The following is a 15,153-nucleotide window of genomic DNA, read 5'->3' on the forward strand; positions in this document are numbered from 1 at the left end:
TCGTGCTCTTTTATTATTTTCAAGACTAATTGACGCTTCTCGTCTATGTAACCTAACGAAACAGGCTGCAAGAGTGATGAGAGAAGTCACGGAAAACAGTAAGAAAATAGAAATTTAATCTCTGATTTGATTGTACATTTAGCACGTATCACATTCATTAATCGCTCATCATTTACACATGGAGGGACATTATTTGTAGAAGACAAGAAAAGAAGACATGGTGATGCATCCGGGCTCCCGAGATGGATTAGGATCCTGCCCGTCGAACAAGCCGAAGTAGATAATGGTGTTGGAGTCAACTCCGCTCAACTGAAAGAGGACAGAAGCAGAAAAAAGGATCCACACACTGTTAATAACACCCAATAAATCTAAAGAAGTAATGTTTCTATCTCACATCTTTTCCAAACAAATCCTGACAAAGATCCGAAATGTGCGAGTGGACGAAAAGATGTAGATTGTCTGATCTGCGAAGGTGAATCTCATATTAGTTCTATTAAATGTAGCAGTAAACACTGAAAATCCTGAATCTGTCATTATTATGTGCTACAAGTAGTTTAGTGTATTTGACCATTAAATCCTTGAGGAAATCTAAACTCCAGACTGTGCCGCACATGACGGCTGAGAACATGAAAGTGCTGCCGTCAGGAACGTAATTATATCAGGAGCCTTTATGGTCAATAACTCACTTCAGAATAATTAGGTGCTCCTTAATTCTAATAGGCTTACTTCACTCAAATGTTTTACTGCACTGCAGCATGTTCCTGTAAATCTACTGAAGGGAACAGAGGCTTGCTGTCTTCTAAATGTGTCCTCAGTAACCCTGAGTATGTGTTTGGCAAATAAAAATTAATTTGCATCATGATCTCATATTCCATAAGTGCTGCTGAATTTAAAAAAAAAATCCCAAACAGAGAAACTCTTGTGTTGTTGAAAACTGGTGGTTAAATCACACTATGGTGGAACTGATGAAGGGTGGAGATTTATTCTTGTACTGTTATCATCATCATCAATCTCCCTTTAGCTCTGTTTTGGTCTCCACCAACTCCTGAGGGAAATATCTGGCTCTATTTTGACCAGCTAGTGGCTAAAAAGTCTGTCTGCTGTTTGGTATCTGGCGGGTAGTGGACAGTGGGTTTATAGGTAGAAATGAGATTGATGAGAACAGTTAGAGGGAACCAAAACAGTAAAGTTATACGCTGTGAAACCAAAACAATTAGTTAAAAGACGCTAAAACGGGGAACTGCAGAGCTGGTATTACAAGACACCTCTTTCAGGTTACACATTTTCAATTAAAGGGGACATATTATGCACATTTCCAGGTCTATATTTATATTTTGAAGCTCTACTTGAATATCTTTGCATCATTTCTAGTTAAAGAAACTCCTTATTTATCTTATACTGGCTCTTTATGCAGCCCCTCGGTTCAGCCTCTGTCTGAAACAGGCTGTTTTAGCTCCTGTCTCTTTAAGGCCCGCCTCCTGATGAGCCCACTCTGTTCTGATTGGTTAGCTCCCAGAAGCTGACTACTGCCAGCTCAGGAGGCTACGTAAACAAACAGTAGTAGTCGGATTTCACTTCTTTTTTTTGTTCTTTACCCAAAATAGAAACTTCTCAAATATATCTGAATATGTTTGAGCCCAAATCTGATCCACAACCTCAAGTTGTGACCATGTTTAACATTGACATCTGACATCATAACAGCATATAAATAACAGAAAATCACAAAAGCACAATATGTCCCCTTTAAATCGTTGTTAATACAAAAATAACGATTAGTGCAGCCTTAAACAACAGCTATAGTGAATCAGATGATAAGGTTTGGGGTCGAGGGACAGACCTGTTTGGTGATATCAGTCCTCCAGGGGTCGACCTGTAGTCCATCACACCAGCCTCCTCGCCCATACAGCCACGTGCCGTATTCGTTCGGCACCGCACCCTCTTTTACCCGCATGGCGCAGCCCAGAGCTGTTCCTGATGGTTCACCACCACGACCCCGAAAAGATACAGAAATATGACAATCAGTCATCCAGTCCTCAGGCTTCAAGGCACTGCTGGTTTTCATTCTAGCTAACTGGGGGTGAACACCAGAGAAAATCAGTAAGTCAAGTCAGAAAAAGAGAAAGAAAATTCATCATCAACACTTTTGATAAATAATTAAACATCCAAGTCAATTATCAAGCAAAAATGCATTTATAAAATGTAAGTATTTGCTGCTTTTATCTGTTTTATATCAATAGAAATTGAATCAAAAAAGCATTTTTTACTATTTTCTGACTTTAAAAAACTAAACTTGCATTTAATTTAATTTATTAACTGAACAAATAAATTAGAGATTACTCAATAATGAAAATAATCATTAGTTGCAGCCCTGTTTAGAAACAAGGACAACAGGAAATGCACCAACATGCGCACAAGTCAGCCTACAAAGACACATTTTACTGACAAAGTTCAGAATTAAACTTGACGTTCAACTTGTCACTTGAACGTTAAAAGCAAACCGCAAATTTACTATGCATGGATCTGAAAGTGGAGCATATTAGGTTATTGATTAAGATGAGATTTTTGCTGCACAAAACTCACTTTCAAGTTCATAATATCCTTTTTTACCTTTTAACAAAAACAAGAGATGGAAAAAAAACTTCTAATCACCTAAATGTTGAGTCTAAAAGTTCATTCTTGACCTTGGAAACAGGAACTGGCAAAACAATCTCACCTCAAGGTCCATTTAGTGTCTGTTCTGGAGCTTTTGATCATATCATTAATTGCCATTATCATTAATTTTTCTGAGCACTTTAAAGACTTTCTCGTCCATATCGTCTCCAGTATAATTCTATTCTAACGTGAAGTGCGACTTTGACAACAACCTACAGTAAATATTCCTTAAAAAATGTTCCTCACCTGCGGTATCAAATGTGAGAGTGTTATTATAAGCAGAGTTGATCAAGAAGTGGTGGGAGGTGACACAAAACTCCCCGCAGCCGTACTCATCGCTGCCGTGACCCGTGATGACGGCGTACAGCTCCACCTGAAAACAAACACACACAGCCGCTCAGACGCCACTGTGACACAGACAGAGACAGGAAGGACTACAAATGTTTGGTCATCAGCGTCTCATCTGTTGCCTTTTTGGTCGACGCCGGGACGGAGAATTTGATCGGATGGAATTGCTTGTTGTAGTTTTTGTCGAAGGTTCCCCCGTTGTACAGTGATGTCACTCTGAAGGGGTGGAGCTCGTCTCCGCCGTTACCTGCGATACGACAGAGTGACGGAAAAATGTTCACATGATAGTTACAAACAATAAATGAAATAAATGTCATCAACGGCAACTGTTTTGATGTCATTTTATAGAAAAAAAACAAAGTCGTATCCTTGGAAACCAACAATTTTGGTGATGAAGTAGTGTTTTTCACCATGAACCAAACGGATAAATCAGTTTATCACAGAAATAATTTTAATTTATAATGAAAATAAATATTAGTTGCACTACAACATGCAAAACATAATAATACATTTTCAAACTACTAATTAAATTGTTCCAGTTATTTTATACTTGTGTTGTTATACAATTATTTTATAATAATATTAAATAATGAAATGATTAAATAGTCTATCATGTGCTTGTGAAGCTTCTAAAATAATATTTCTGTTCAGATCAGACTTTCATCTCATATCTGGCTTCATGTGTGGTGTCACACACGGATCAGATGACGCAAAAACATTTCTATGATGTTCAAGTTTGTTGTGAATTTTGGAGAACATTTAACAAGTAAACACGTACATTTTGTTTTTTGTGAGTGAAAACAGTGAGAACAAGTCAAGCATTGTCAGAACTGGGTGGCCGAACAGCCAAACTCAATTATCAGAATAACAACTTTATAAAATCTACAGCACATGACAGCAACTGGTTTCTAATCATAACCGACAGGCTTCGGTTCATTCCTTCTGTGCCATAATCATACAAACAAGGTTGAAGTATTTCCTGGTGTTTAGCACCAGGAAATACTTCAACCTTGTTTGTATGATTGTAGCTTTGTCATCATTTCTAGAGGATCTCTTCCCGTAACCATCGACAGACAAATTGTTCCTTCCTGCTGAGAGATCCCTGTTCTCTCTGCTTTTGAAAGATGCTCCAGTGAGAGAAAATGAACAATAAATGCTCTGGGATGACATTATTATTTCAGTCGTACCTCTTCATTCTCACAGTAGGACAGTTCGGATTGGTGCACCCGGAGTTTCTCCTTAATATTATCTTGTATTGTTCATTACGACGTGTGATGAACTGGTGTTGAGAATTTTGTTGAGAATATGTGAAACACTTGATTGCTCTGATTGATAAAACAAGATTATACTTCACTTTGATGCTGATTTAAAATAGAAATGTGAGGCTCGTTCTCTTTTTTTCTGCTGTATTGACTTTTTTGTGACATCGCTGTAATGTGTCGAATCAAATTATGAACTTAGTGAATCATAACGCCGCTAATCAGTGCAACGATCCTACCTGCTGAGGGTTGATTATCTGTATAAACTCCTCTATAATGGCACATATTATTTTATATTGATTGTAATATCAAGAACCAGATGGCAAAGTCTGTTTTTGGCGATGAAGTGCCTGAAAAATCGAGGTATTTTGTTTCATTGAGACAAAAAAAAACTCTGTAAATCTAATTATTCAGTCCAGTGCCCTGTTCTTCAAATGTGGCTTAACGAATTCAGGCTAACATGATCAGCACTCATATGACTGGCTAATTGCTGATCATGCGATTACAGTTACATGAGGTAGATGTGTGTGTGTATGTGTGTGTGTGTGAATCCTCCCAGCATGCACTGGGGCAACAAACTCATGGACATACTGTAAATCTGATTTTATGTGTGTTCCTGTATTGTTACTGCTGTTGTTTTGTTTCTACATTGTGCTAAACAATATTCTACTTTCATCACTGATAAATGATTAGATATTATCACTTTTTTTTAGTGTGTAAACTCATCATGTATAAATCATAATTATATCAACAGTCAGACATTTGTATCTGAAAATGAGTTCATGTTTGAGCTTCACCCTTAAACATCTTGGTTGTGATCCAGCTAACTGTCATTAAATCTGCACTTCAGCAGGTTTGGGCTTAAGGACTTGTTGCTATGACAACCAGATGAATTTTAAGAATAGCTTCGAACAACCAAAAACATGTCAATCATCAACCTTCTAATCTGGATACCTCTGTTATATTATAACATTGTCCGCTATGGTGACAACACTCAGAGATATTAAAGGGACAGACACACATGGGCATTAACGACAAAATCTGTTGTTAATTATGAACTTATTTTGTGCCCCAAGTTATACTTTTTTTGGTTTATTTCCTACTGTATGTAACTTAAGTTGTGAGAAGAAAAAGATGGTATATTTTTGTTATCTGCGTGCCAAATAAAAGATCTTTTTTGATTATTATGTTTTGCATGTTCGACATATACATTTAAATATAACAATGAATAAATATAATAGTAAAAAAAGTGAAAAAGACTAAAGAAAAATCTCTGACTTGACAGATTTCTATCCTCTCTCAGTATATCGGTCCTGTACACCACAGACAGCGGAGTGAATAAATGTTCAGTCATCACAGTTGATACCTGTCTGATTCCTGAGGTTGAATCTCAGGTTGAGGGAGACGATCCACGGCTTCGCCCAAGGCGCCGTCTTCATGGTGAAGGTGCATTTGTTGCTGTCCAGCAGGGGGATGAGAGGGGACACGTCTGTCAGCCAGCGCCCGGTACCTCTACGGAAACAACACACACGACACAGACACATCAGCTAAAATACAACGGTGAAGCTTATAACCAGAGAGGCGCATTTACATTTAAATCCTTTTTAATATGACCTGTAAAAAAAACAGGCTCTGCAACATGGTTGTGTTTTATTCCACCATATTACTACCATACATTCATTAGCTTGATCACCTCGTGTACTTGTGCCATCAGTGAGTGTTTTTACATCACCCTCTTACCTGTGGAAGGCGGTGATCCATCGGCCCAGCTCCATGTTGCAGTACGGACTGAGGTGATCGCAGCAGACGAACAGCTGCACCGTGTGATCCCACGGAGCGCAGGACCAGTCTCCCCTGCCGGGACACGACAGGGACGCGTCCAGCTCCAGTGTGTTAAAGTCCAACAAGCCTGCAGAGAGACATGATGTCCAGATGTTAGTATCACTGAGATGCTGCTGAACACGGCTGGCGTCCTGATTAATTCCCTGTATGCTGCGTTACTGGATGTTCTGCTATTTAGGGAGAAAATTCACACTCTGATGCAGGACTCCCTGAACTCTCCGTGCTAATGTTGTTTTGCAGAACAGGGTAATGAGTGCCTTGAATAGAGGAATCTGATGAAATGATGAGTATATTATCAGGGTTAAATCTGTTTCCTGTTCATCTCGTACTACAGCTACACTGAAAAGAGTCTGTAAAACCTTCTTTCTTTGCACATTTATTGTTTTCCTGCTATTGAAAAAGTATCGTTGGACACTTTTCCTTGAAGAGCCCCAGATAATTTAATCCACCTGGACGTCAGTGGAAAGTTAAAGTCAGTTTTGGCAGCTGCTCCATTAGGACATCAAAAAAGCTTTTTTTGAATGTCAATTAAAACTGCATCCATATCTCACACATATTGAAGTTACCTAGCGGCAGGTCGACTGTAGCCACGGCTCCTTTGTCCCCCTGCATTTGGACTTTGTCAAAGACAGAAACAACTTTGGCAGGACTTTGAAGTTTGGTCCAGAGATCCGCGTAGAAATCAAACCTGAGACAGAGACAAAGTCACAGATAAACTTTGTAAACTTTGTTTTTAATTTGTCATGCTGCAGTTTTACATCTGCATCTTTTATCACAGTGAAAAAGTGATACAAATGATACTAAACTTGATATTCTGTAGCATCAGACAATGTAAGATTCATAGATAAAAGGGACTTTTTCTGAAAATCTAATTGTTGTTTGTACGGTTTTTGGCTTTACATTGATATTTGCCTACAGTTCATAGTTCCACTATCTTAACAGACATTCAGTGTTGGACTTCCCCTCCGTACTTCCCTTCAGGGAATCCCCGACACCATCCTGAGTGCTGGTCTATGGCACTTGTAGACTTAAGGATCACATCTTACCAAGAATATACTGTGAACATTTACCGAGAGCCAAAGAGAAGTGAAAAAGGGAACAACAGAAATGAAGCAGTGTTGTTGTTTATCATAACACACACTGAGTTACCAGTTGATTAGATACACCTGCACAATATAATACAATCCAGAACAACAACCCTGCAGCAGATCGATCTTTGTAAAGCTTAAAATGTTCAGTCTTGGTTAGATGGCAGCCCCACCAGACCTCCGTCTCTGTTCTCACCACTGTGCCTGCCAGTTGAAGAAGCTGAACGTGGGGTAGAGGAAGCATCCCATCTCAGCCAGCGCTCCCTCTCGGTCTACACTGATGAAGAAGTTTGGTGACGGAGTGGTCTGGAAGGACACGTTCACCATCTGCCCAGACCTACAGAGAAAAACACCATAATGAGATGGGAAACATGAAAACAGGCCACGTTTTTATAAAGTGCAGTGCAAAACTCAGAGATCATCGTGTTCTTAATGGGCTTAAATCCTTAAATTTCCCCAGATCATCTGTTCTTTGAAGACTGATGCAATTTCAGGCAATAATATTGTTGCTCTGCAGCGGTTATGTAATATTTTGGAAACAATCTCTAACTTTTAAAGAGGACAGTTAATCTGCTGTATATCTGTGGATCATAAAGCATCAGAGCGAGGAGGCTCTTAATCCTTCTTGTGAGCCGGTCTTACCGGAGCGCCTGGGCGACCGAAGGCTCCAGGTGCACCATGGCAGCGGGGATGCCCAGCGGCGTGTAACATTCACTCCCGACGCAGTTCATGTCCTGGATCGGGTTACCGGCGAGGGCATAGACGAGGACACCGGAGGCATTGGATTTGACCATGCTATGCACCTGGTGGGAGACGCAGCAACGAACGGGGATCAATTAAAGTCAATTCTGCCTGATTCCAAACACAGAATAGAAACTCAAACTCATTTATTCCATTTGATTTGGTTTTATTGTAATTGTCTGATTTTACTGCCTAATTGTAGTGCTTTAAATCTTCTTTAAAAGCACATTTATCATCACTATTATTATTATTAATCAGCTGATTACTCTTTAGATTAATAGTTATAGTCTATAAAGTCAGTGTTTTTGCTTGATAAATGACTTTAATGGTTCATCAGTTACCAAAAGTGAGATCAAAATCCTCTCATTGATGGGAGTCGGGAGCGTTTTGAACAGAACGATGACCAAGATTTATAAAACTGTCACAGTTTCCACACTTTTAAACTGTGCTAAAGATAATTTATTATTCGAAGGTTATATAACTTGATATGTAGTTGAATTAAATTCTGCCAAATCAACTTTAAGTTAGTCAACAAAACTAAAGTCATTTATCAAGCAAAAATTTCTTGTTTTTCAGTTGTACTTCAGACATTCACAGTGGACAGCAAAGCATCAACATACATGAGGTAGTATGTATATTATGCTTTCAGGATCTCACTTTCATTATGTTTCAGACAGCAGTCAAGGTATCAAAAAAAGCTCTAAAAACAACTGAGAAAAATACAAATAAATGAAGTAATTAAAATAATGAAATAAGTCTCACTGATATGAGAAACATTCAGAGAAGTTCTCATTGTCGATATCAGATCTGAATAATCTTTGAGCCACTTCTCCAGGTTGAAACAGTTTCAAATGCATTTCTGACATTTTATAGACTAAAACATTAAATCGATTAACTTTTTAACATCCACCAGGTCGCCAGCGACCCGCTTAAGCCAGTTGTAAGCGGCAGCATCACGCAGTAATGAGTCAAAGCAGTTGGCACAATTTGGCCAATTGGAGATGAGTGGAGAGGTTCAGAGACACCAGTGACACCACAAACTAAAAACTCCCATAAGGTTAGGCCTCGAGGTCTGGGATTTTATACAGGTTGACGAGATGTAGAAGGTTTATGGTGTTCTGCATAGTTCTGGCATAAAGCATGTCTTAATGATTGTTATTCAAATATGACTCATTATAGACAAGGACCAAAAACACTTTTTTGAGCCTTATTTGAACTGATGTAATGTTGTTTGTGTTTTAGCCACATGCTAAACAAACACATTTCCAGAAACTAGAAGATGTCACGTGTCAAATGAAACCTAATACCTGCATCATGACCTTACAGTTCTTCTGTTATAAGCTTTTCCATTTGGGTGTGCCAAATAGGCGAAATTCTATGAAAAGGGCGGATGTTAAGAGGTTAACCGACCATCAACAGAATATCAACAGATTAATAGATAATAAACATACAGGATGTGGTAGTTGCAGCCCTTAAAACATGACTGTGTTATGTGTGTAAATTACAGTCAATTCTACCACATGTCAGGGAGATAAAGGGACTTTTATAAAGACTATCTGTAGTTTCCACATTTAACGATTACTCTTTTAAACAAATAAGCAGAAGCACAGATGTGCAGTCGAGCTGATCCTTTTGATAAAGGTCAGTTATTATTAGTTGTTGGTGTCATTTTATATGAAGTGAGATTAACAGGTTTAAAAGTAAATCCTAGCAGGATATTATTTAGCTAAACCTCAAGGATACCATTACCTTTGCACTACCTGCACTCCCAACACCTCAAATCCTTTTGCACTATAACTTAAATATTACATTTATTTTGCACAGATTATAATAAACTTGTGGGTATATTTGTTTGTATATATGTAACTGTATATTCTTTGTATATATAATATAGTTTCCCTTTTTAATTTCTTTTTTAGTGCCTCTTTTTATAGACTTTGTTCTATTTTTATTGAATTGTCAGACCAGTGAAAACAGGAAGTAGTGATCAGAGCAAGAAGCAACACACTTTATTATTACCAGAGATGTGAACAGACCTTAGTGAAGAAGGAGCAGTTGCCCTCAGACACCCAGGCCACAGCACCCGACACCGAGGGAGACGCATTGCACCCGTCTCCTGCGTCGATCAGCTGATACGACTTGTGATCCCAGTGCCCCATGAGCCAATCATATCTGGCATCCAGTCTCTTGATAATCACAGGCATCTTCCATCCTGCCGCAAGAAAAAAGGATCTTTACGAAAGAAAATCACAGAGAGTTTCCTGAACAAAATCTTGTCTAGTGGGGCTTTAATGTGACTGATTCTGCCTTGATACAGTATATTTTGGTGAAGAAGTGTTACTTTGCAAGTTCAACTGATGGAAGTAGAGCTGTATCGATTAGTTGCTGACCGTTTTAATTAATCGCCAACTATTTTCAGAATCGATTAATCTTTTTGAATAGTTTTTTTAAGAAGAAAATTTCCAAATTTTCTGATTCCAGCTTCTCAAATGTCGATATTTTCTGGCTCCTTTAGTTCTCTATGACAGTAAACTGAATATCTTTGGGTTGTAGGCTGTTAATCAGGACAAAACAAGACATTTGAGGACGTCACTTTGGGTTTTGGGAAACAATTATCAACATTTTTTAACATTTTCTGACATTTTATGGACCAAACAACTACTCGAGAAAATAATCGACAGATTAATCGATGACCAAAATAATCATAAGTTGCAGCCCTAAATGAAAGTCACAGAGCTCATACTTTACATCTGTTTCTCTTACCCTTCGAGGTGAAAACAGCCTGAGAGAAGCCACAGTTGTGTCCTATGCAGCTCCAGTAGTAAAGCACGCTGGGGATCCAGTTACCCAGAGCGAAGAGCGGCACCGGAGAGAAGTGCAGCCTGGACAGAACCTCCTTCTTACTGCAGAAAAGTGCAGCGTGGTTAATTAAGCAATAAGTGACAACAAGCTGTGGTTTATAGTGGTTTTAGAACAGCTAAGGGGCTTGTTAGGCATCTAAAACCTCATCAGCTGTTCTCACATCACTGTAAACTGCAGCCTCATGGAGCTTATTGCTTTTATAAAAGTTACTACATATAGGCAAGGTTTCATAAAATAAACACAGCAACAAAAAATGCAATAATTTATTGATAAATGAGCATTCTTCTGCCGAAGCAATGTAGTTCTTCAGCAACATTTAGCAGATTGGTTGCCGACAAACACTCAGACGCAATGGAAAGCTAATCAGGCTCGTCAGGCATGTTTAAAGATCGGGGTGATTATTAACATTTATCTGGATTATCTCCACTGATTGTGCAGTTGTTGAAGTAGCCTGGTTTAGCCAGATGTTTCTCAGCACACAGTGTTTAATGGTCCCAGTTTCGTTTCTTGACTTTTCCATCTTTTCAATTTCTCTCATTCATTTCAACGTGTCTCCTTTCTTTTTTTAAATCTTCCTCCTCTTTCCTGTTCATCTCGTCCACGTTTAGCCCACCCAGTACATCAAAATTCACAACAAAATCTGACATTTTGAAACAGTTTGTACAGGTGACCGACTGGCGCAGTAATACTGAAACTGTGATGCGGTATTTTATAACGGCTTCGAACGCGGCTCATCAATCATCAATCAAGAACCGGAACCGTCCGTTTTATAAATGTAGTTTGTCAACAGCGTGAGACGACTGTTTTGAAGCATTTTGGACATTTTTGATATACATCTACATTTGACTGCTGGACCCAAATTTTGGAGGTTTTTGATTTGGTTTGGTGTTAAATCTCAATCAGTTTAACTGTAGATTCACTGTAAATACCCTCAAACTTGTAAATGTAACAAATACATTCATTGAGAAATGTCTGGCACTAGTTTAGTTCAGTATGATCAGGCTCTCACACTGCAGGAAATCTGATGAAAGATGTCAGCTGTAGATAAAATAATGCCGTTATACTTGGAAAAGGATTTTGGTTCTGACTCTGATGAACCATAACAAACAAAACTTCCTCTTTCTCACTGTGGTTTTTCTATGTTTGGTTTTTGCCGTTAAGGGTGTTGAGACTGTTCCTCTTTGATATGTTAGAAGCTTATTTGGCCTTTTTAGGACTCTGTTTGTTTGCTCCTGTTGCTTTTAAAACTCATATTTACTCACAGAACTCATATGCTGAATGTTTTTTATTGTATTTAATACTCTGAATTCCCACTTGTGTATGAAAAGTGCTATAAAAGTCTATAAAACCCCCTGATGTATTGTCAACATTTTTTAAACTTCTTATTTCTTGGTTTTACCTGTTTTTATTAGTTTTTATTTATTGTTATCACTTATTGTTTTTACTGCTATTGTGCGTTACTTTTTCTAACTGATATTTCTTTTTTTATGCTGAGTCGGTCTTTGTCACGCTGCGAGCCGAGCCTCCTGCGCTGGACAGTAAAGACTGAACTGAGCTTCTGTTTCACAGCTAATGTGCCGTTTCCATTGTTTGTTTGTTTTGCATTCCTGCCCATTATGCCCATGTTTATGTTTTGAATCTGTGCGCTTTTGTTTGTTAGTTTGTTTTCATGGTGAATATGTGGAGAAAATGTGTCATGTGTAGTTCGTAACTTATTATGATCGATCTTTGCAGCGGAAACTTGAATTGATTAGTTTACAGTCTGTCATGTTGCTGAAGATCTACTGTTTGATTGTGTGTCACCACTGAACTATTGGCTTTAAAGGATATATTGTGTGGATAATGTAACAAGTTACTTTATAAGATCCATTAGTAGTGCTAACAAGAAAGAAAAGGAGGGAAATTTGAACATCTTCAGTTCCGTGACAACTGGAAAAACCATCTGCTGGGGAAGATCATGTGATATGATCAAAAGCTCCAGAACAGCTGCTAATAGACCTTGTGGTGAGACTATGCAAACTCCTTATTAGTTGTAGGTTGTAATATTTATTTGGTAATATATCAACACTTTGCCTACGGTATATTTTACATTTTAAAGGACAGGTTCACAATTTTTCAAGTGTGTCTTAAAACAACAGTCAGGTGTCCATTTGAACATCGCTGTAATCATTCCATCTGTTCATACTGGCGATTAAAAGATCCCCTTCAAATGCGCTTTTAATGTAGATGATGGAGGCCAAAATCCACAGTGTATCCACACAATCATTTAGTGCAAAAATGTATTTAAAAGTTTATCTGAAGCTTATATGAGGCTTCAGCAGTCTGAGTTACTCATATCAAGTGGATATCTGATACATTTACAGTCTTTTTAGCATCAAATTCCCTCTTTGTGTTTCCTTGCACAGTGTTTCCTTATTGAGCTGTGGTGGAAGGATAGTAACAAAAAGAGGAACTTTAGCACTAAAAAGACTGTAACGTTGAAAGATATCTACTTGATTTGACTCATTTGGACGCTGAAGCTTCATATTAGCTTCAAATAAACTTTTAAATACATTTTTGCACAGAAGGAGGACTGTAGATTTTGTCCCCAATCACTTACACTTTAAGTGCATTATGAAGGGATCTTCTAATGGTCAGTATGAACAGGAGGAATGATTACAGCAAGAAAAACATGTTTCAATGTTCATTTGGGCTCTTGACTGTTGTTTTACGTTGTATTATGAACTCGTCCTTTAAAGCAGGGGTCTCTCTCTGCTCACCTGTGCGTGACGGCGGCCCTTTGCACCTGTTCCCGCATCCAGAGAGCATCACTGACAGCAGAGTCGTCTTGGGAAAGGAAGAGCACATGTGTGCTGTCGGGCAGGTCCTGAACTAGACTGGACAGGGACGACTCCGAGCTCCACATGCACTCCAGAAACCCTGACTTGTTGGTGAAGGCGTGAATTACCAGAGATCCCTTCAAATTACCGGGCTGGTAGATAAACTCCCCATCCAGAGTTGGGACCCTGAACGCGCCCGCGACGTCTCCCGGCTCAGGCCCGACGGCATTTGCCCTATGGGTGGTTTTGCTGGACCTCAAGCTGAACGTGTTGCGTTTGGACTCCCAGACCACATCATCCTCGGCCAGTGTCATCCGCCGCATCGGTCTCTGTTCGGCTGCACTCACGTGAACTGTCACAACAACAAGGAACCACAACAGCGAAGACTTTGAACGTAGCAAAGCCATTTTCCCGCTGACGGCGAGTGACCGTGAACTCACCACAAGCAGCAAAATCCGAGCATTTATTAAACGCCTTTTATGTTGATTAAAAGGTCACAACACTGCAAGGCTTTCTGACTAAATGCGTTTACCGACTTCCTAATCTTCACCTCAAGGTATTTGAGTTGGAGGCGGGCCGTACTGTCGGCTACGGCGACGCCAGTGGGACAGAAAGCATTAAAAAGCCAACCTGTAGTCTGGTTTTGGTTTCGGTTCCTCTGTCTATCAACAGCAGTGGTGGAAAAAGTATTCAGATCATTTATTTAAGTAAAAGTATCGAACGATGTAAAAAACAAAAAACAAAAAAAACTCTATTACAAGTAAAAGTCCTGCATAAAAAAATCCTAATTAAGTAAAAGTACATAAGTATTATGAGCTTGATGTAGTTAAAGTATTGCAGTAAAAGTAGTGGTTTGGTCCCTCTGACTGATATATTATTATATATGACATCATTAGATTATTAATAGTGAAGCATCAGTGTTAGAGCAGCATGTTACTGTTGTAGCTGCTGGAGGTGGAGCTAGTTTCAACTACTTTATGTACAGTTAGCTAGTTTAGTCCAGTGGTTCCCAACCTAGGGGGTCGGGCCTCTCCAAAGGGTCACCAGATAAATCTGAGGAGTTGTGAGATGATTAATGGGAGATGAAAGAAGAAAAAACAAAGTTCTGATACACAAATCTGTTTTCAGTTTATCGGCCTCTCATAATCGGCAGAATTCGCCAATGCCGATATTTCATTTTAGAGCTTTTATCGGCCAATACCGATGGCGTGCCGATAATATCGTGCATCCCTAGTTACAACCTTACTGAAGAACTTATTAGGCCTAAATACAATTTTGAGAACTTATCACTTGTATAATTTTCTCCTCGTTCTTTACATTCTGAATGGGACATAATGTCAGTTTTGCTCTTGGGTTGAGTGATTTGCTCTGACATTTTAAAGATAATTTGGATATTTTGGACATTTTGGATAATAAATTGTGTCTGACATGGTTTTTCCACAAAAAAAGTTCAATCACATCCTTACAAATCCTTAAAACGTCATCTACTCTTTCTCCCTCATTGAAAAGTCCAGAATCTATGAAGATGCAAATATTTCACAC

The 15,153-nt window shown here is 38.8% G+C and overlaps 1 protein-coding gene across 1 annotated transcript; it reads right to left on the reverse strand.

Moving 5' to 3' along the window:
* Positions 1–94: 94 nt before the first annotated feature.
* On the reverse strand, positions 95–14,210 carry si:dkey-256h2.1 (uncharacterized protein LOC337520 homolog). Its single transcript, XM_042422668.1, has 12 exons — positions 13,552–14,210; positions 10,694–10,833; positions 9,967–10,142; positions 7,832–7,992; positions 7,386–7,526; positions 6,668–6,789; positions 6,000–6,168; positions 5,626–5,771; positions 3,123–3,247; positions 2,899–3,025; positions 1,838–1,971; positions 95–309 (listed from the first exon to the last, which is right to left on the reverse strand). Exons 1-12 carry the CDS (start codon positions 14,016–14,018, stop codon positions 190–192), a joined length of 2,028 nt encoding a protein of 675 aa, XP_042278602.1. The 5' UTR covers positions 14,019–14,210; the 3' UTR covers positions 95–189.
* Between the last annotated feature and the right edge of the window lie 943 nt (positions 14,211–15,153).

The sequence above is a fragment of the Thunnus maccoyii genome, chromosome 10 (assembly GCF_910596095.1).
Source record: "Thunnus maccoyii chromosome 10, fThuMac1.1, whole genome shotgun sequence".
Lineage (NCBI taxonomy): Eukaryota > Metazoa > Chordata > Actinopteri > Scombriformes > Scombridae > Thunnus > Thunnus maccoyii.